This window comes from Salmo trutta, chromosome 12 (assembly GCF_901001165.1).
Source record: "Salmo trutta chromosome 12, fSalTru1.1, whole genome shotgun sequence".
NCBI classification, from domain to species: domain Eukaryota; kingdom Metazoa; phylum Chordata; class Actinopteri; order Salmoniformes; family Salmonidae; genus Salmo; species Salmo trutta.
The window spans coordinates 69,119,555-69,142,525 of NC_042968.1; the positions used below are offsets into that span (position 1 = coordinate 69,119,555).

Sequence of the window (22,971 nt, forward strand, 5' to 3'; positions counted from 1 at the left end):
TCCAGATATACTATAAACCCACACAGTCAAGTACAAAGCCTATTAATATGGCAGAGAACTAAATGGACATAGGATATCAATTCTATAGACCTTCCTATATAATTACTTTAAGAAGATCATACCAAGGATCATTTAGTTTGTTCTGAAGTGTTTCTCTTATATACATGGGGGGTTCTACTAATCTATATGGAATTGTTTTTTAGAAGGTCATACCAAGGATCGTTTAGCTATATCAATTTTAATTTTAAGACCCCTTGAAGTATCAAAGACAAATATAAAAAAAAGATTTGGTCATGCTATTAGCCTATATGAACACATTGAATAACACATTCACCACATGGAACAACACAATCTCCATATACACTTCCATACATGTTTTCAACTGGTACCTGGGGACCTTCAGACAAGTCTTGTGAGGCCTGTGGGCGTCCTGGAGCAAAACAACCGACATGTACATGTTCGTGAGAGTCTTAGTGTGTAGCCCAAACGGTTTGGATGCTACAGACAGAAGTGGGCAGATCGGCGAGTCTCCTGATACTTTTGAACACCATTGTGTTTGTCAGAGTCTCATCTTTCCATAGATGTAAATAGTTTGTAGGCCAAACCGTTAAAACACTACAGACAATTTTGTGAGAAGACCAATTTTAGATTTTCTGGATGTCTCATGGTCTGACAAACACCACTCTAGCTCTGTCACCTCTCACAGAAGATGCGGAAGTGTGTCATAGGTGGATGCGGTGGACTGAGACGAGACACAGCCCATGCAAAAAAACTGATATCTCTAGCTTAAACTGACAGATTTTTTTATGGGGATTTTTGTATTACGCTAATTAGATTTCCTCGGGCGCGGAAATCGACAAATCGACTTTAGAGGGTTTAAATGGGATTATTTGAGTTGTGCCCAACAGCTGGTGAGTGGTGGCAAGTAAGGCAAAATAAGGAGTTTCACACATGGCCCACATCTGAGGCATTTACCACTGGCATCCACTGCACAGCTACAGAGAGAATAGCCTACTAATGTCTGTTGACACTGTTCCCTCAATCCACTGCATTAAAGTTGCCTTGTACATTGCAGTATTATTTGGGTATTCCTGCAGATATGACTAAGGTCTACTCTTTTCACTGCTTGTATTTCACCGTGACTGCAAACCAATCAGAGGGCAAATAAATATTTCAAATCAAATTTGATTTTGTCACATGCGCCGAATACAACAGGTGTAGACCTTACAGTGAAATGCTTACTTACAAGCCCTTAACCAACAATGCAGTTTTAAGAAAATCCCTAAAAAAGTAAGAGATAAGAATAACAAATCATTAAAGAGCAGCAGTAAATAACAATAGTGGGGCTATACAGTGAGGGAAAAAAGTACTTGATCCCCTGCTGATTTTGTACGTTTGCCCACTGACAAAGAAATTATCAGTCTATAATTTTAATGTTAGGTTTATTTGAACAGTGAGAGACAGAATAACAACAAAAAATCCAGAAAAACGCATGTCAAAAATTTCAGAAATTGATTTGCATTTTAATGAGGGAAATAAGTATTTGACCCCCTCTCAATCAGAAAGATTTCTGGCTCCCAGCTGTCTTTTATACAGGTAACGAGCTGAGATTAGGAGCACACTCTTAAAGGGAGTGCTCCTAATCTCAGCTTGTTACCTGTATAAAAGACACCTGTCCACAGAAGCAATCAATCAATCAGATTCTAAACTCTCCACCATGGCCAAGACCAAAGAGCTCTCCAAGGATGTCAGGGACAAGATTGTAGACCTACACAAGGCTGGAATGGGCTACAAGACCATCGCCAAGCAGCTTGGTGAGAAGGTGACAACAGTTGGTGTGATTATTCACAAATGGAAGAAACACAAAAGAACTGTCAATCTCCCTCAGCCTGGGGCTCCATACAAGATCTCACCTCGTGGAGTTGCAATGATCATGAGAACGGTGAGGAATCAGCCCAGAACTACACGGGAGGATCTTGTCAATGATCTCAAGGCAGCTGGGACCATAGTCACCAAGAAAACAATTGGTAACACACTACGCCGTGAAGGACTGAAATCCTACAGCGCCCGCAAGGTCCCCCTGCTCAAGAAAGCACATATACATGCCCGTCTGAAGTTTGCCAATGAACATCTGAATGTTTCAGAGGACAACTGGATGAAAGTGTTGTGATCAGATGAGGCCAAAATGGAGCTCTTTGGCATCAACTCAACTCGCCGTGTTTGGAGAAGGAGGAATGCTGCCTATGACCCCAAGAACACTATCCCCACCGTCAAACATGGAGGTGGAAACATTATGCTTTGGGGGTGTTTTTGCTAAGGGGACAGGACAACTTCACTGCCTCAAAGGGACGATGGACGGGGCCATGTACCGTCAAATCTTGGGTGAGAACCTCCTTCCCTCAGCCAGGGCATTGAAAATGGGTCGTGGATGGGTATTCCAGCATGACAATGACCCAAAACACACGGCCAAGGCAACAAAGGAGTGGCTCAAGAAGAAGCACATTAAGGCCCTGGAGTGGCCTAGCCAGTCTCCAGACCTTAATCCCATAGAAAATCTGTGGAGGGAGCTGAAGGTTCGAGTTGCCAAACGTCAGCCTCGAAACCTTAATGACTTGGAGAATATCTGCAAAGAGGAGTGGGACAAAATCCCTCCTGAGATGTGTGCAAACCTGGTGGCCAACTACAAGAAACGTCTGACCTCTGGGATTGCCAACAAGGGTTTTGCCACCAAGTACTAAGTCATGTTTTGCAGAGGGGTCAAATACTTATTTCCCTCATTAAAATGCAAATCATTTTATAACATTTTTGACATGCGTTTTTCTGGATTTTTTTGTTGTAATTCTGTCTCTCACTGTTCAAATAAACCTACCATTAAAATTATAGACTGCTCATTTCTTTGTCAGTGGGCAAACGTACAAAATCAGCAGGGATCAAATACTTTTTCCCCTCACTGTAGGTTTTGTCATGCCCTCTTCACGACTGTCTTGGTGTACTTGGACCATGTTAGTTTGTTGGTGATGTGGACGTCAAGGAACTTGAAGCTCTCAACCTGCTCCACTACAGCCCCGTCAATGAGAATGGAGGCGTGCTCAGTCCTTCTTTTCTTGTAGTCCACAATCATCTCCTTTGTCTTGATCACGTTGAGGGAGAGGTGATGTCCTTGCATTTGTACTGTTTGTTGTAGTTATTACCTGAATATAAGCGGTTTAGTAAGCCGTTACTGGGTTCCTGCTCTTGTAATGTTGCCTCAATATAAAAAAAATGCTGACAGACATTTCTACCACAACCTCTCATACACTGTAAAAAAGACAACTTAACCAATTGCTTAATCAGCGTTATTCTTTGAGTTGAGTGGACTGCAAAAGGACAAGAATTTTAGCTAATTTAAAAAATATATATATTTAACCTTTATTTAACTAGGCAAGTCAGTTAAGAACAAATTCTTATTTACAATGACGGCCTACCAAAAGGCAAAAGGCCTCCTGCAAGGACGGGGGCTGGGATTAAAAATACATAAATAAATCAAATATAAATATAGGACAAAACACACATCACGACAAGAGAGACAACACAACACTACATAAAGAGAGACCTAAGACAACAACATAGCAAGGCAGCAACACATGACAACACAGCATGGTAGCAACACAACATGACAACAGCATGGTAGCAACACAACATGGTAGCAGCACAAAACATGGTACAAACATTATTGGGCACAGGCAACAGCACAAAGAACAAGAAGGTAGAGACAATAATAAATCACGCAAAGTAGCCACAACTGTCATTAAGAGTGTTCATAATTGAGTCTTTGAATGACGATATTGAGACAAATAAAATAAAAATTGTTCAAGTTTGTTTACTCAACAAACTCTGCTCGAGTGAGCTGAATTTGAAAAAGCTTGTTGAGTAAAATTACAAATTCATTTTTGCCTTTCGAAGGCAACACTGTAAAAAAGCCAACATAACCCATGGTTTAATCAGCGTTATTATGTGAGTTGAGTGGACTTAAACAGGACAAGAATTTGAGCTGTGTTCAAGTTTGTTTACTCAACAAATTCTGCTCAAAACTTTGTCCATCATTATCATATTTCCCAGCATGCTCTATTGCAGGTTGATTTTCAGAATTGTTTGTTTCAATCAAGGGGCTAGGGTTCCTGTCTGGAAGCGCAGTTTCGACTGCTCCTTACAGTCTTCCTTCAGTACTGCAGTTTAACTGACGTCCGGCCAAGAAAGACAACTTCAATTGACAGCCCATAGAGAAGTCATATTTGAAAATTCCTAAAAAAACACTTTAATCATCATCTTTGTGCACAAAACATCCATTTAATTACTTAAAAATTGTAGCCGAAGATATTAACATTTTCTATTCATCCATTATCTGCCATGTTTTTGGATGACGTGATGACGTCGTCGCTGCTCACGCTACTCCCTGTGCGCACTGAGTGCCAGTGAGCATGGGAAGTTTGGCTGAGTAGACCGGATGCAACCCGGATATAGACGGTGTATGCAAATGTGAGTAGATTACTTTGAAAATAACGGTCGGACATCTTGGACGCAGTCTCCAGTTCTTTTAATACCACACATTTCAATGCACCTAGTTATTGTGTGACAATAAAATATATACACTACCGTTCAAAAGTTTGGGGTCACTTAGAAATGTCCTTGTTTTTGAAAGAAAAGCAATTTTTTTGTCCATTAAAATAACATCAAATTGATCAGAAATACAGTGCAGACATTGTTAATGTTGTAAATGACTACTGTAGCTGGAAACAGCTGATGTTTATGGAATATCTACAGAGGCATACAGAGGCCCAATATCAGCAACCATCACTTCTGTGTTCCAATGGCACGTTGTGTTAGCTAATCCAAGTTTATCATTTTAAAAGGCTAACCCTGCTAACATTTTGCAATTATGCTGACAATAAAAATAGTACACCAGTCTCAACGTCAACAGTGAAGAGGCGACTCCGGGATGCTGGTCTTCTAGGCAGAGTTCCTCTGTCCAGTGTCTGTGTTCTTTTGCCCATCTTAATCTTTTCTTTTTATTGGCCAGTCTGAGATATGGATTTTTCTTTGCAACTCCTGGAGTCGCCTCTTCACTGTTGACGTTGAGACTGGTGTTTTGTGTGTACTATATAATGAAGCTGCCAGTTGAGAACTTGTGGAGCGTCTGTTTCTCAAACTAGACACTCTAATGTACTTGTCCTCTAGCTCAGTTGTGCACTGGGGCCTCCCACTCTTCTTTCTATTCTGGTTAGAGCCAGTTTGCGCTGTTCTGTGAAGGGAGTAGAACACAGCTTTGTACAAGATCTTCAGTTTCTAGGCAATTTCTCACTTGGAATAGCCTTCATTTCTCAGAACAAGAATAAGCTGATGAGTTGCAGAAGAAAGTTCTTTGTTTTTGGCCATTTTGAGCCTGTAATCGAAACCACAAATGCTGATGCTCCAGATACTCAACTAGTCTAAAGAAGGCTAGTTATATTGCTTCTTTAATCAGGACAACAGTTTTCAGCTGTGCTAACATAATTGCAAAAGCGTTTTCTAATGATCAATTAGCCTTTTAAAATGATAAACTTGGATTAGCTAACACAGCGTCCATTGGAACACAGGAGTGATGGTTGCTGATAATGGGCCTCTGAACGCCTATATGAATATTCCATAAAGAATCTGCCGTTTCCAGCTACAATAGTCATTTACAACATTAACAATGTCTACACTGTATTTCTGATCAGTTTGATGTTATTTTCATGGACAAAAAATGTGCTTTTCTTTCAAAAACAAGGAGATTTCTAAGCGACCCCAAACTTTTGAACAGTAGTGTATATTTTTTTCATATACAATACATTGATTGGTTGATTTATCTCATGCTACACAAACATAAATAACATACATTTTTCTAAACTAATCCAATCTATTAGTAGTTGGACTTTCTGCACCTCTTACTGAGATGGCTGTTCCAGTTGATATGAATTAGGTAGTCTCAATAATCAATCTTCCCTACTCCGGCAGTCATTCTAAGTGCAGGTTGCGGGTGATTAAAAGCCCCAATTGTTGTATATCCTCACTCTGGCTGGATTCCAATAGGAATTACACATCACTTTGCAAGCCAGCAAAATGTGACTTGCATGCTTTATGTCGCCGGTAAACCAGGAGTTTCAGACCACTGTGTTAGGATGTAACTAGGCCCTCAAAAAAGGCCTTATGATACACAGTATGTAATGTTTTGTCAAAAATAGTCTAATTTCACACTGGGAATTATGAAAGTATGGTAGAATACATTCTCAAGTTGAAATGTATATTCACTCAACCTAAAATTAAAGTTGAGATTGTTTGTTGGTTCAACTATATCCCCAAATGTTGAGCAAACTCACAATTATATTGTAGCTGGTTGCCTTACAATTGTACATTGAAAAAACTTTTTTATTTTATTTTTAAATGTACTTCATTAGTCAGAGGAGCACAGGTATTCAGTGCCATTTTCTATTGTTCTCTGAACTGAAGTTAATGCATTACTTTGAAATACAGTCCATAAACTCATCCCCTAATTAACAAAAATTGTTTTTCAGCAATACCTGTAACAAGTTACTGGCAGAATTGTTGAGAGCAAGGGTTGACTTGCTCATCGACAGGTGAGAGTTTATCATGCTTCAAGCAGATTGACTTCCAGCTTGGAGCTGATTTTGGAAAGTGCATTTCACAATCTCTGTATTTGGACCAATAGTCCACATGAATCATTTGAAAACAGTGACATTACTTACACCTATGGGGTAAATAGTACACGTTTACTATGTTGTCATTGCAATACCTAAAGAACAGGTACAACAAATGTATATTGGATGCATATTAATTTCAAGCATTGCACAACTTTTAACTGACTAACCTTATGATGCTTCCCTTCCTATCACATCTAGTTGTGCCTAAATACCCCAAAACAACAACAACGTCCTTCATTCTCGGCTGGTGCCATGATGTCTGACCCCATTTATCATTTACAATCTGCAAATAAGCATGGGAGCAAAAATTCAACACTGGCTGCCACATGATCCATTCTGATAGAGTCTAAGAAGTTTGACTTAATAAACACACAAACAATACACATCATATTGATCCAATAAGCTATAGCTCTAGTCTCCATAGGTATTACTAACTTATTTCCGGTCTTAAATGTTGCTGACCGTACAGATAACTTAGGGAAAGGACTAAGTGTGTATCCAGTGAGAGAAGACACTACTTGATAGTTTGTGGGCATTACCTTGACCAACATAAATAGATAAACGTTGATAAATAGATAAACCTATAGCCTCAAGATGACATTGACTCAATCTCTTGAAACAAAAACAGTAACTTCCTCTAAAGATATACTTAAACATCAATGTATATGACTATACTATAGCAAACACACCATTGATAAACAGTATGGAGGAGCATACAGACAACTGACCTCTGCATGGAACAGGTTCAAACTGCTTATTGTCCCTATACCCTACACTGCCAGGAAACAAACCGAAGCAGACAGAATGGGCTTTTGGAGCATGTCTAGACAAATATATAGCTTTTGGATTTTGATATACATTCTCACTGTAGATATAAAAACATTGACAACCCCACCTCATCAATCAGTTGTGTCAGGTCTGCAGTTTTATTGGCACTTGGAGTCCCTGAGAGCCCTAACCCTGTAAAACCTTATATAGTGTATTGACCGTTCTCTCAGGGTTGCTTAGCTAATTAAAACTTATTCGGGACCGGTGTCCCTTCCACGGAACGGTTTAGCTAACGTAGGCTAATGAGATTAGCATGAGGTCGTAAGTAACAAGAACATTTCCCAGGACATAGACATATCTGATATTGGCAGAAAGCTTACATTCTTGTTAATCTAACTGCACTGTCCAATTTACAGTAGCTATTACAGTGAAATAATACCCTGTTATTGTTTGAGGAGAGTGCACAGTTTTGACCATGAAAAGTTATTAATAAAAAATTTGGCAGAAATGCAATGTTTCATTGGATCAGTCTAAAACTTTGCCCATACACTGCTGCCATCTAGTGGCCACAATTTAAATTGCAGCTGGGCTGGAATAATACATTATGGCTTTCTCTTGCATTTCAAAGATGATGGTACAAAAAATAAAAAATACAAATACAAAAGAACGGTTGGTTTTTTCTTTGTATTATCTTTTACCAGATCTATTGTGCTATATTCTCCTACATTCATTTCACATTTCCACAAACTTCAAAGTGTTTCCTTTCAAATGGTACCAAGAATATGTATATCCTTGCTTCAGGGCCTGAGTTACAGGCAGTTAGATTTGGGTATGTCATTTTAGGCGAAAATTGAAAAAAAGGGGCGGATTCTTAGAGGTTAAGCCTGGTGGCCACAGCGAATGAAAGGGTACCGCTGTGTCAACACTGCTTCCTATTTGTTGACACCTTCCACTAAATTGAAATGTGCTGCTAATAGGTGTGAGTGTTTAAAGAAAAATAAGCCTGTAATCAGCACAGGCCTAACCTCACACACACAAAGGAGACTATAGTCCAATGTGCCATTTTAAGTGAACTGGAATGCTCAGGCTAAGGTGACAGGAGAGAAGAGTTAGCCATAGTTACCATAGGCCTATAGTGTTATCAATGCTAAATTGAAATTAAGCCTATTGTGTCAGCAGTTATCTCATTTGTTACCCCAGCAAATTTCAATAAATATTGACACCTTACAATACACAATCTATGCTACCCTCCCCTAATTAGGCATAGAGACACACAGGATAGCTTGGGGACAGTTTCCTTGCGCTGACATACTGTAGCAGCTGACAAAAGAGAGCACACAGGCTGTCACTCTATTGACAATAACTAAGCTACACTGACACATAAAGTCTGGAGAACTGGACAGTGGAACTGCAAACTGGTTGTCCTTAATAAGTGCATGCACATTTTAAAGATAAACTTCATTAATCCACCCCAAGGAAACTAGTTTACAAACTGAGCATGGGGATAACCCTCGGGACAACACCTCTCCTGTTATCAGGACTTGGTAAGACTGTTGGGTAGGGGCATTAAAATATATTTACTCAATACAGTACAGACGGGTAATGGTTCATGCAACTACCCATGCACTCATCCGATCAAGTAGCCTAATCAAAGGACCATGACACCAGCCTGCAGTCATCTTAGATTGCTCAGTCAAATTGACTGTATCAATAGGTGAGTTTCCCAGTAACAATAGTGTTGGTAGCAAAGGATAAGCACTTGTATGAATTAAATAGTGGATAGTAGTTCAAAATCACAGCTCAGAAGATTGACAAATCCCTATAGTTCAACCTTGTAGGACTATGATTGGATGGTAACCCACTGGGCACAGACATCAGTTCAATGTCTAGTTTTCATTTACATTTGGTTGTGTACTCAACTAACGTGAATCCAATGTGAAATCAACAAAACATTTTACAATGCCATTGGACTTAAGTTGCAATTTTAGTGAAAAAAAATACGAAAACCTTTACATTTATGATTTTTTGAAAATCCAAAAATGTTCCAAGTTGATTCAACTTTGTTGAAATTACGTGGATACAACGTTTATTCAACCAGTTTTTGGTCAGTGGGAAGTTACTTGGTCAGTGTTTGGTCAGTACAGCTGACCACCCCCAACTCCCTCTGTAGTTTACTTGTAGGGCCTAAATGAATCCTTGAATATAGTATGTGGGGTTCCCGAATGGTGCAGCGGTCTAAGGCACTGCATCTCAGGGCTAGAGGCGTCGCCTGCAGACACCCTGGTTCGTATCACAACCAGCCGTGATTGGGAGTCCCATAGGGTGGCGCACAATTGGCCCAGCGTCGTCCGGGTTTGGCCGGTGTAGGCAGTCATTGTAAATAATAATTTGTTCTTACCTGGCTTGCCTAGTTAAATAAAGGTTAAATAATAATAATGTGGCTGGTGGCCCTGTCTAGACTTGCGTTGAATGTCCCTCGTGATATGTGATCCGACATTACCACCAACAATGTTTTTAGTGGGTTGTATTTTCGAAATTGTATTTTATTAGACTACACGTTATATCAGGTTAATGGAGGTTAGTTATAGCTGCTATAGGCCTAGCAGTTCATCAATTCCGACATATAATAATGTAAATTAGGCAAATGTTTATGGTAAATGTAAATATGCTACTGTCCCTTACCGATTAATGCACCATTAGGAACTTGGCCTACCAGATATAAAATGTATAGGCCTACTGTAATTCCGTGAGCAGGGACATTCGACAGCCCTCTGGATCTCTATGAAAGCATATGGCATGATTGCGTGGCGATATCACAATGAGCAGCATGCATAGGCTATTATCTCATGGGGGCAGAGAGAGAGAGAGAGAGAGAGAGAGAAAGAGAGCGAGAGAGAGAGATTTATTGTCGGTTTATTCATGTTAACCTGCTCTATAGTGCGTGAGGCAACATTATCCACAGACATAACCGCACACAGCAGGCGCCATGCATTCAGCACACCGAATCACCCTGTCATCTCTTCACATTCAAGGTCAAATTAATATTGTAATTCGGAGAGTTAAAGTTAAAGTCGGGTCAAAATTGGCTGTCAAACGCATCACCTTGGGCTACATAGCCTATGAATTGTTACTAAGGCTGGTCGATGAGACGGATTACAGCAACAAGAAAGATTATATGCAATAACAAAGTGTCAGCAAACATCCACATGATCATCATGTATTTACCTTACTGTCATTATATTAACATTGTTGGCTATAGGTTAACTGATCCCCGTGTCGTTGCTTGACAACCGGTTCAAATTCACTATTATTTTTCACAAATATGGTGCTGATAATGGTAGCTTGCATGTTGTTCAGACATTCCTTTCCGGTGTTGTATGTAGCCTAGACCACTACAACCGAGAACAACGGACGATTTCTGATCATCAAATCAATTCAGAATGATCAAATCAATGACAGTGACGTTACATTGTGTATATGTATTCATTCCATATAGCCTACACAATAAAGCTTCCACGATTTCACACTAAAATGTAGTCAATGTTTTGATGACGGGGCCAGCCCTGGCGCTCTGCACACGAGACAGTAATTTCTTATGGACAAAGCAACTGAGACTCGGGCTACTTTTCCTTCGCAGTGTTCCACAGACCGACCTGTCGCACTAGTTCAGACGATGTTGACATATCCACACAACATTGACTGGGCCAGTGGTGTTTCACGGCAGCGTCTGAGTTCCAAACACCTTTTTATAAGACTGAAGTCTGTCCCCTCCACCCGACCTGTTAAAACCACGCCTACGAAGCCACACAATTGGTCCGAAAGCGTCAAAGAGCCAATCAACAGAGCCCAGCTTCTCGTAACATGCAACAAATCCATATAGTGTCAAGCCTATGGGGCACAGAAGCGCTAGTAATATCTTAGTGCTGGGACCTTACCACCTCTCTGCCGTCAACGGACTCCTTTCTCCGCATACGTTTTTACTGAAATGTGTGTGTGCGTGAAAGAGAGAGGAAGAAATAGTGTGCGTGCGTGTGAGGATGCATGTCTGGAACAAGTAAAGACAGAGGAATTGTTCCGCGCTATCGAAATATTTCAACACATCGCTTTTGCAGCAGGACTAAAGCCAATGAGAGCGAATTCGTTTTTAAAAAGGATGGCGATATTGTAAACAACATCAAGAAAAGAACGCAACAGTCAATTAAAACGCAGTGACTCACCCTTGTTGGTTCAATTCGAAGATTGTTCGCAAGACAACGCATAGAAAAGTGCTCTCGGAAGAAAATCTTTATCTCATCACAACTGAAGATTAATGGAGTGTGTTTTTTAATTTCTCATTGCAGACACTCTGTTGGAACTCAGCGAAGGACACTAAAGAACATTCACACCACCCCGCCGAAAATAAGTGGATGCTTATTTCTGTAGTTGTGACGGTGGATTTCTCAAGACTTTCAAACAAGTTTTGCTCTTTAAGAAGGCTGCATAGACTGACTATAGTATTAAACATAATAAATCCATATATTTGGTACCTGCCTGGACTTGGATGAGCTTCCTGATGAGAGATCCAGTCATACAAGGAACGAGTATGGCATACCATCCGTTTTTACCTCACCGGGGTCCGGAATTTGCCATGAGTGCAATGTTGGGTCACCAGCCGCCCTTTTTTCCGGCCCTGGCGCTACCTCACAACGGCTCCCTCGGCTCCCTCTCTCTCCCGGGCGCCCTGGGAAAGCCTATCATGGACCAGCTTATGGGCACCGCTGAGTCCGGCCTCCACTTCTCCTCGCTGGGGCACCAGGCAGCCGCAGCCCATCTGAGGCCTCTGAAGACTCTGGAGCCTGAAGAAGAGGTCGAAGACGACCCGAAAGTTCACCTGGAAGCGAAGGAACTTTGGGAAACTTTCCACAAGCGAGGCACTGAAATGGTTATCACGAAATCCGGAAGGTAAGATACACTTTTTTATGTTATAATATTAGATATTTATGTTCTGTAGTTGAAATACATTAGTCTGCCTTGTGTTTTTATGAAGATCATTATGACCATTCCATCGATGGCATTCCTCTCGATGGAATGAATGTATTGACGTGCGCTTGGAACTGGACCTCCGCGAATCGTGGCCAACATTTTCATTTCAAACTAGTTCATTTATCATGGTTATATTTGTGTAAATCAGCTGAATATGACCATAGTCTAACTGTCCTATCGACAGAATCTGTATGGTCACAGTCACATTGCATGGGAATGTAATCTCAACACGAGATAAAATAAAGCCCAACCCAAACTATAAAATATACAACACAAAAGGCTGTAACATTTTAACTTGGAAAATCTTATGACACGTGGTGATTATGAAAACATTAAGCTGTGAGCGATTCTAAAATGTAGGCCTACGCTACTACAAAAAAAAAATCTGTAGTTTGAAGATGTCAACTGCAACATGTAGGCCTATAGGTTATGATAAAACGTGTAATAACAAATGTTATTAACACAGCAAAGGAATAGTATGTCGTAAAAATACAGTTACACAATGCATGCTGTACACGTTATGCGATTTTGTATTATTTATAGGTGGCAGATATTTGTATGGCATGGGTGTAAGAAGGCCTGACGAGTGTTTTGTATTCTCGCACAAGCCTCTGTTTGATTTAATAATTTCTGCATGCATTCAATCTTATGGCTGACGCATATACGTCTGCTATAGACCTCCAAATAAATGTAGCCTAATATTTGTAATAATTTAGTGTTAGCAGTATGTAACATTGTCATTATCCTAAATAGTATAATAGCAATGCAAATATGGCTGTTTCGTGTGTGTAGGTTATCATTATTCAGTCACAGTGTCAAGTAGGCTAGTTCACTGTTTTTACGTGATTTTCTTATTCCATTCCACAGGCGAATGTTCCCTCCGTTCAAAGTGAGATGCACTGGCTTGGACAAGAAAGCAAAGTACATTCTGTTGATGGATATTGTTGCAGCCGATGACTGCAGGTATAAATTTCACAACTCGCGTTGGATGGTGGCAGGGAAGGCCGACCCCGAAATGCCAAAGAGGATGTACATTCACCCGGACAGTCCGGCTACTGGCGAGCAGTGGATGTCAAAAGTCGTCAATTTTCACAAACTCAAGCTAACGAATAACATCTCCGACAAGCATGGATTTGTAAGTTCGTCTAATGTATGTTTTTTTCTTATTTGCATGCTTCTAAACATTTCTGGCATGTATTGTTGTAATCATGATTGTTATTCGTAGGCTATTATCAGACGCATTATTATTAGTCTAAGAATTATAACCCCATTGGGGTTGCTTCTCTGTGGCCGTCTGTGGCCGTCTGTGGCCGAGGGCTGAGAAGGCTTCACCAAATATACAGGCCTCATTTCGATTGAATAGGTTTGTGTCCAACATGAGGTCTTAATATTTTCATGTTTTCCCAACTTGTATATCATGTCAAGCTATATGGTAATTCTACTGCTTTTATTATTATTATTATTATTATTATTATTATTATGTTTTTTTTGGGGGGGGGGCTGGTGGTGCACTGATGGTGAAATAAATTCAGGAGAATGTTCTAATATATTCCATTTTACCAAGTAAGCCTGAACTACGATTGAGCACTACATGAAATGACTTATCTTCATCAAAAGGCAGAAATCAGTGTGTGCTTATCTTTTTTTAATCTAGAATTCTTTACTGTTCCAGACCATCCTGAACTCCATGCACAAATATCAGCCCAGATTTCACATTGTGAGAGCCAACGACATTCTCAAACTACCCTATAGCACGTTCAGGACTTACGTTTTTCCTGAAACGGATTTCATTGCAGTAACGGCCTATCAAAATGACAAGGTAGGGAGAATTACACTTTATTCGTTTATTTTCATGAAATACATTAAATAGTTGGATAGTGAATGTTGCCTTCCTTTTTTTGTCAAGTAGTGTATATAGCCAATAGCACTGCGCCATTTGCCATCTTAAAATATGTAAAATGTGATCTTGTTTGAGTGTTAGGCCTACAAGCTATCGTGTTCGATATATGTATACGTCATCTCATGCCGTGTTTCATACTAAGCAAACCAGGCTAGAAAGTTTCAGAATTCTCAGGGATGTATGTTATACAGTTTATCTTAATTCTATGTAATCACATGGAAATAATTTGGCAACGACCCAGACTGTGTGTATGTGTGTTTATGTGTGTGTGCGTGCGAGAAAGAGAGAGTAACGAAAGCAAGGAAGGAGGGAGGGAGGGAGAGTGTGAAAAAGAGAAAGAGAGGAGGGGGAACAGAATGTGCAGTTAGTCAGAGAAAATGAGCATTTTGTTTATAACCGGCTTGGCTGGTGGTAACATTTAATTCCACGTGGCACACCGCTAATCATATTTTATGGTGGCTCTTTGATATAAGGGAGAAATGTTAGTTTAGTCTTACCTCTGGCCACTTGGGTCAAGCAAAAATGCTGTAAATGTTTGGCAGCCACATGGGTTGAAGAATATTGTAAATCCTGCCAAAATGTGCACATGGGAGGGGCAGAAGGCGAGAGGAAGTGAGTGGGGGAAAATAATGTGATAGCTCTGCGAGAGTTGACATAAAGTACTATGCATTGCACATGGATATAAAATATCTGCAATGGTGAGATGGGGGCGAGGGAGGATCTGAGCGTTAGGGGTGAGAGCGGGTGACCTGTCTGAGAGAGAGAGAGAGAGAGAGAGAGAGAGAGAGAGAAAGAGAAAGATATTGTGTGTGTTGAAAATATAGCATCAGACCTTTGTCTTATCACTAGTTTGAGAATCAATTATAAAATAATTTCCAACCATTCAGATGATGGCTCCATTATATATATATATATATTTTCAATATTCAATATTCCACTTCCTAGGATTTAAGGGTTAACACATAGACCTAAGTGAAGACATAGGCTTATGAAAAATTTTGAATAAAGAATTCAGGATAAATGTCACTCAATTTACTTCCACAAAACCTAACGAATATTTACAACTTTGATTTTCATTTATTTCAGATTACACAATTGAAAATCGACCATAATCCTTTTGCCAAAGGATTCCGTGACACTGGCAATGGAAGACGAGAGAAGAGGTAAGGAGTAGAAGTCCCTTACTGCACTGCAACAATGTAACGACTCCTGTAGTCAGATTTTATAGACACGGAGTCTGACTGTGATGTTAGTGAATTCCAAAAAACGGTCGGCCTACACGACTGTCCTTGCAGTTGCAAAAGGGAATCATTTTATGACAATCCCTTCAACCTACATGTATACTATGTCTTCGACGTTGTATTTATGAGTTGGAAAAGCTAGTAGACATAGCTTATTATGTTGTATTTACATTGTTATGGTTCTCAGAGTGCAGAGATCGCAAGAGCAAAATGCAATTTCGAAACTCCTCTAGAAAGAGTTTAGCGTTATTGATAGTTAACTCTTCAAAAACTTTTCTTGAACTTTGTTGACAACAGTAAACAAGAACATGGTTTGGTCTGTGGGTTATTAGTTGTCTGCAGTGGGTTTGAATATATTGATTTCTTCGAACAGACATATATATCTTGAATGATAAAATGCATCTTCATAATCTGCCATCAAAATTAGCCATCTACGCATATATGGTAGCCTACATGGCAATCCACGTTTTTTTTTACCTTGAATACATGATTGGCTAGTTTTTCACACGAATAGTTGTGATGACCAATAACTTTTGTGCCTAATGTAGGAAACAGCTGGCCCTGCAGTCAATTCGCTCATACGAGGAGCATCAGAAAAAAGAGAACGGGACGTCCGACGACTCCTCTGGCGAGCAGGCGTCATTCAAGTGTTTCGGCCAGGCCTCATCTCCCGCGGTGTCTACTGTGGGGCCTCCCAACCTGAAAGGTAATTGAGCCCAGATCTACTTTCCGCATCTCACAGCTCACAGACCCAAATAGCATAGTAGCCTATGCCTGTAGTGGGCTGAGAAATATTTTCCAGTAAGTAGGCTACATTTTGGATTTAGTTTGAATCCAGATTCCTTTCTTTCGATATCAGTATGCCTGTTGTGTTGAATAATTGCACTACAAATTATGGAATGTTATCTTGCGCCAACAATAACCTACAAACTATATAACGTGTATGGAGGCTAATTCTTGTAATTCACATTCACAGGATGGATCTCATGTTCGTGCTAAGCATTTAGAAATCAATTGAATAATATATCTACCAAAATGATAAAGCTTACTGGATAAAGAATCAAGTGAAACATAAAACAAACGGTCGAGATGTAGGCCTATACATAGTCACGAACGTATGGCTGTTATCTGAACGACGAAAATCGTCAGAATTGTGAAAACACACCATTACGGATAGTTAAAACGAGGACAATTTGGAGGACGTGATCAATAAACTGAAGGTTTATCAAAAAATAAGTAGCCTCTGGATTTCAATGTAGCCCAATACATTATGGAATTAGTATTAGGCCCCGTAATATTAGGCCTACTTAGCACGATTAGCCAGAAAGTGTAGGCAGAACGCACATTAGGCTAATGTCCTCCAAAAGAGCATGGATTAAAAACGAGGCCTATTTGTTAATATGTGATATAGGCTAATTAAGACCTATACTGATTATATATCTCGTTGTAAATGAATATTTCCACATCATAGAAGCCATCGAAAGTCATGAAAAATGTCTTCACCGTATGAGTTCCATCCCTCATCACGTAGGCTATAGCCTAGCCTATGATCATTGTATAAGCCTATCTGAAGAATAAAACTCAAAACGAAATGAATCCTGATTAACTGAATTAATGAATCATCCTTCCTCGTTTATCACTAACTTTTGACTCATTCCTGATAGACTTTTGCGAGAGTGACGAAGACAGCGACGATGAGAGCAAAGATGACAACCTAAAGGACGGGCCGGACTCCAGTAAGATCTCAGCCACCACGGAGGATGGGAAGGCTCATGAGGCGAGCCCGACTAAAGGCCATCAATTCGGTGTCAATGATTCTACCGGCCGGTCTCGGGAAAGCGCCCGGAGAACTGAGAAAAGCCAGGCGGACTCACGACAGAGCCCCATCACCGTTATCTCCAGCACCACTCGGTCCGGAGAAGACCTCAAGAGTCCAAATGGGGACCAGCCCAAAGTGGACGAGTGCAGGTCTATAAGCAAGGAGAGCTACATGCCTTTGACTGTTCAAACAGACAGCAGTCCGCACTTAAGCCAGAGTCACATGCATCATTTTGGATTTCCACCGGGTTTGGCGGGACAGCAGTTTTTCAATCACTTAGGCGGCGCGCATCCCTTTCTTTTGCACCCCAGTCAGTTTAACATGGGAGGCGCGTTCTCGAATATGGCCGCGGGCATGGGCCCCTTACTGGCAGCGGTGTCCTCTGGAGGGGTTAGCACCATGGACACGGCCAGTATGGCGTCACCCTCGCAAAGCCTGACGGGAGCTCATGGACTGCCTTTTCATCTGCAGCAACATGTCTTGGCATCACAGGTAAAACCTGTTTTATTACCATCAGCAGTACCAACAGTAATGCCAGTGTGCTCGCGTTTTACGTTACATTTGGACTGATATAGCCTACTGGACTATATATGCCAGCATAGGTGTTCTCGTCTCCATTAGTTTATGTGTAAATGTAATGAAAAAAGTATAGGCTAATTTCCATTTCGTTTTAATACCTTTTTCCTTATGGCGTTAAATGGCACAACAGGGGTGAGCATATTGTAGACAATTGTGTTATCAATAATAACCAAATGTGTTTTATATGGACTCAAGTTTGGATTTTACCTGGAAGGTGTGGATATTATCTGTCTCAAATGTTTAAAGCATATGTTGGGATTTGGGAAGAGACCACCTAAGCGTTAAATCTGTGTTTTAGAGGAACATGGCGAATGTTTAAAATGCTTCACTGGTTCAGGGATTGAAATCAACTTATCTGAAATACACAACAGATTTGCTGTTTTACCATCTAGGCCTACTTTCAAAAAACGTGTTGCAGAAATGATTCCTTCTAAATGTCTATGTCTGTACTTAATGGGCAGCATCATATGCCAACAGGCTATAAATCATTTGTATTTGCATGAGCAATTAATGAACAATTTGCAAAGCTGCATAAAACACGATATCACATGGTGGTGGGTCTAAGATATCGCCTAACACTAGAAAAACTAAATGTTTTGACAATTTGATTCTCGGAAGGTTTTCATCGTTTTACGTGAGCGTAGAACGTTATATTGTGTTTATTTTAAGGCTTAATTCTATACATGTATTGGTAATAGGCTTAAGCCCTACACCACACTCTCATTATTGGCCTAAACCATAATACTCATGGCCACAGAAAAGCATAATCGTGTAAATCGCTTTATGAGAAAAGTGAAAGTAGCCTACAGTACATAACATTTCCCATGATCTCTCACGTGTCTGGATTCATTATTCACGCTCACTCGCTACATGACCTCCATTCAAGATATACAGAAACAGAGGTCAAGTACATTGCGACAAATTAAAGTGTAGCCTATTTTTCCAGTTTGATTGTGTTATTATGGTGCGTCAAAGCTAGCGTCTGTTGGATTATATTATACAGGCTAAAGTTAAACTTATATCCTTCCCCTCCTCTCTCCACAGGGCCTGGCCATGTCTCCATTTGGGAGCCTGTTCCCTTACCCTTACACGTACATGGCAGCAGCGGCGGCAGCCTCTTCCGCAGCCTCCTCCTCTGTCCACCGACACCCTTTCCTGAACGCAGTGCGCCCCCGCCTCAGGTACAGCCCTTACTCCATCCCTATGAGCGTTCCGGATAGCACTCTGCTCACCACCGCCATCCCCTCCATGGCAAGCAGCGCCACCGAGCTGAAAGGGGACGGCATGGCCATGAGCCCAGTCTCGGCCACCCAGGACTCCACCTCGGAGGTCACCAGCCGGTCGTCCACCATATCGTCCGGCTCGGTCTCCCTGTCCCCAAAAACTTGCTCTGGGAAAGATTCCACTAACGAGTTGCAGAGCATTCAGCGCTTGGTCAGCGGACTCGATCAAAAACAGGACAGAACACAAAGCGTGTCCCCTTAGATTCTAATGTTTTTGTTGTTGTTGTTGTGATAATAATGATGATAAGGAGGACAAGGACGAGTATGACGACACCCTTCTAGCGGATGTGGGTTTAGAAAGCGGACCTATTGAACAGTTGAGATTTTGAAATGCACTTTGGTTATATAGCCTACACAAGTAATGTATGCTGTATTTCTTTTTTGTTCAATTAAACAACACTTTTGAATTTGTCCTGTTATTTGAATACCATACAAGTATTGAAACTGAAAGGTTGGCATGGATGATACTCCCAGATCTTTGATAAGTTGCTGCTGTGTCCTATACGTTTATTTTATTTCGGGTTACTGAGTTAACAACATTTGTTTGATTTAATATGCACTCTGAATTGGTTATAATTATTTGAATTCAGTTCCTTTTATATTATAGACTGTTGTGTTTGAGGTATTACTGCATAACTATTTGAAGCCTATCATTATGCTCATAGGGTAGGTGACACTTTGCATGCCCTACAAAAAAATACATGTCCCTTTTATGACTGTAGGTTTTTTACTTTTTTTTGGGTTAATTTTCACCAAATTGAAATGAGACGAATAAGGATAAAAACATGATTCAGGCTGATCTTAAAACCAATCTGGAAAAAAAAGATTTAACTCCCTCCCTTTTTGCTAAGGAGTCAATCAATTGGCCGTCGGTTATTGATTTTACGAACGAATTTTTCTGTATGTAAATTTATAAACACAGGATTATGGAAATACATATGCTGGCACTTTTTTGAAGTAGGCCAAGACAGAACCGAGGTTATAAACTTCATGTGCGAGTGGTTAAGACTGTCCGAAAATCGCATGCCGAATCCAGCAAAAGTATTCAACTGGCAAAGGAAACCTGAAATAACATTGAAAAGGTAATATTGATTATAAATGTAAATAGTGATATATACAAATATTTATGTAATTATTTCATATTGATATTGCGTGTAAATAGAACAGACTAGTTTGTTTTCGGGGATCTGTCCTTAATTTATTGTCGATATACATGTGTAAAGATAGTTTGTGGGATATTATCCTTGTTTTGCCATCTGCATTTTATATCCCCCTGAATATGGATTTACCTGTACCCCAAATATCCACAGAGCTAGTTATTTTAGCGGACACATTCATGTGCCATTTTATCTTTACCTGTTGTCTCGGTGTGTTAAGTGCTACTGTTCAGACGAATTAAAAAAGAGCACACTGCACCAACGGCTTGAAAAATTATGAATCATTTTCTCTCAAAAGAAAAGAAACGTGTGTCAAAATATAATAATTTTCTGTTTAAAACATTGCCGCCTGATAGTACAAGTGCAGAATCTTATTGAAATATGAAGGTTTATTTTGTGTTTCTAAAGTTGTCATTGGGTTATGTTGTATTCGATTTTTGTGTGGTTTACAACATCAACAATGTGTTCTTGAAAGTTTCAATAAAATATTGAAATGCAGTCTTCATACGTTTCCATGTGTCAGTTTCTTTAGATTATGTAAACTATATAATATTGAAATGCATTCTTCATACGTTTCCATGTGTCAGTTTCTTTAGATTATGTAAACTATATAATATTGAAATGCAGTCTTCATACGTTTCCATGTGTCAGTTTCTTTAGATTATGTAAACTATATTATGTAAAACTATATATGGACAAATTAAAATGTGAGGTAATTGCTCCAACCAAATCTGTGTTGCCACACTTTGTCCACTTCAGCAATTGGAGATAGAGGCGTTTAGACTATGATCAAAAAGTGGAGAAATGCTCTTAAGATCCTCTCAAACTCTTTTAAGCTATCATACCTGGAATTCCTTCCTGGACACGAGACCGCGACGAGCGAGTCATTGTGTGCGTGTGTTTTATGGGCCTGCTGAGTAGCCTATTGACTGATTATTTCGACCAAGCTGAATCCTAAAGAATGTAAAATAACTTGATTGCCCTCTCTGCGCCTAGAGTCATGAGTTTAACAACATCATATCTCTGTTTGTATATTGTATGGTTAATAAGTAACGGCTGTGGCGCTAGGGAATAGGAGTAAACATGACACAAAGTATCTCAATTGCTCTGTCTATTGCTCACCTGGCGCCTTGGATATCTTACTCGACTTTATTGCACAGAAGGGGGCGGTGCGTCTGCTATAATGCTGAACAGGATTTTCCCGTTGACATGTCAGACGTTACGCCACCTAGTGAACACTACACAAACTACACAATAACTTGACAAAGCACTGCAGGAGGATGATTACTTTGAACAGTGTGTGGACCCTGACACGGTGTAGCCTAGTGTGTGGTGAAGGTATTCAACCAGACATTGAACATTTGAGTGGATAATAGTTTATAGAAACATTTTGGCCAATTGAAAATAATCAAACCTTATGTCGATGTGTTTGTTTGCTGAAAATTAAGAAATAATTGGTGCCACCAAAACTACAAAAAAAAGGCCTGCAATAAAATATAATAATGCAGAATGAGCATATACATGTAATAACCGTATGTTTATAGTAATTCAAATATGTCGTACTGAATGCTTATTCATTCAGAAGCGTCTAAACACCTATAGGTGTGGTAGATCGTCTCATGTTTACCTCGCCTCGTTTCATTGTCCAATATTGGTGGAGTAATAAACTGATTCGATTGCAGTGTTACATTCTACATTTTGATTTTTGACTTTTATTTCGAGTTGTCGTACAAGGGTGAGCTATAGCCTCCGAGAGGTGTATTTCATTAGCAACAACTGCAGTATCCACCCCGACTCAACTCTCTCTCTCTCTCTCTCTCTCTCTCTCTCTCTGCATACGTGTGTGAGAGAGAGAGGGGGGGGTAGATGTTCAACATATATATTTGCAAATAGAAATCTTCAACAATACAGTGTCAAACATATATCCACATGTAGGCCTATCTATGCATGTATTCGAGGCAATTGACCTGGGCTATCACTTTCAATTATCTGTGAATGGGATCGTCAGACCTTGGATGAGTATGCTTTAGCTATCTCTGTTACATTCCCATTTAATACCATACAATCTCCATTACTCCTACACCTGCCAGCTTGGGCGCAGTTGCCCCGGCCGTGTCCTTGTTAACGCCATTTCCACCGCAGCAGCGCATGCCACCGCACTTTGCTCCTGCGAGACGCCTGTTGCGCGCCCGCGCGGAACTGGCTTCTGTCGAGCTAGCGCGGAACTGGAAATTGTCAATTGTCAAATTGTCAATACAGTTGATTCATCAAATAACCAGGTATTTCGCTACCATCAATATGATTTTTTAAAATTATAATATAGGAGAGACCATTGCATCTGGTGATTTGCCAATGGGCCCACAGTCTGATGTTCAAACTACTAGCCTTATAGAGCTTGAGTGCGTAAAAAGTAATTTCCCCGTTCTATAGCGTCGCTCAGTGGCTATGTAGGCCCAATAAGACTTATTGCACCAAGTCAAAAAATG

General features: G+C 40.2%; 1 protein-coding gene across 4 annotated transcripts; it reads left to right on the forward strand.

The window, feature by feature from the left end:
• The first annotated feature begins 11,226 nt into the window (after window positions 1-11,226).
• On the forward strand, window positions 11,227-20,990 carry tbx3a (T-box transcription factor 3a). 4 transcript variants are annotated; one of them, XM_029769339.1, is made up of 7 exons: window positions 11,227-12,425; window positions 13,374-13,656; window positions 14,161-14,325; window positions 15,493-15,569; window positions 16,196-16,353; window positions 17,312-17,958; window positions 19,090-20,990. In XM_029769339.1, the coding sequence occupies exons 1-7, from the start codon at window positions 12,025-12,027 to the stop codon at window positions 19,528-19,530; spliced, it is 2,172 nt and encodes a 723-aa protein (XP_029625199.1). In that variant the 5' UTR covers window positions 11,227-12,024; the 3' UTR covers window positions 19,531-20,990. The 4 variants fall into 4 exon arrangements, with proteins under 4 accessions (XP_029625199.1, XP_029625200.1, XP_029625201.1 ...); XM_029769340.1 differs by having other exon boundaries at window positions 11,228-12,425; window positions 13,374-13,641; XM_029769341.1 differs by having other exon boundaries at window positions 11,229-12,425; window positions 14,179-14,325.
• Window positions 20,991-22,971: the final 1,981 nt, after the last annotated feature.

Excerpts from the sequence above, each read along its gene's own strand:
- tbx3a (XM_029769339.1), top strand. The coding sequence starts at position 12,025 with ATGAGCTTCCTGATGAGAGATCCAGTCATACAAGGAACGAGTATGGCA. Across the intron at positions 13,657-14,160 it reads GATTTGTAAGTTCGTCTAAT|AATTCTTTACTGTTCCAGAC; the intron begins GTATGTTTTTTT and ends TTTTTAATCTAG. Across the intron at positions 16,354-17,311 it reads GGGGCCTCCCAACCTGAAAG|ACTTTTGCGAGAGTGACGAA; the intron begins GTAATTGAGCCC and ends CATTCCTGATAG.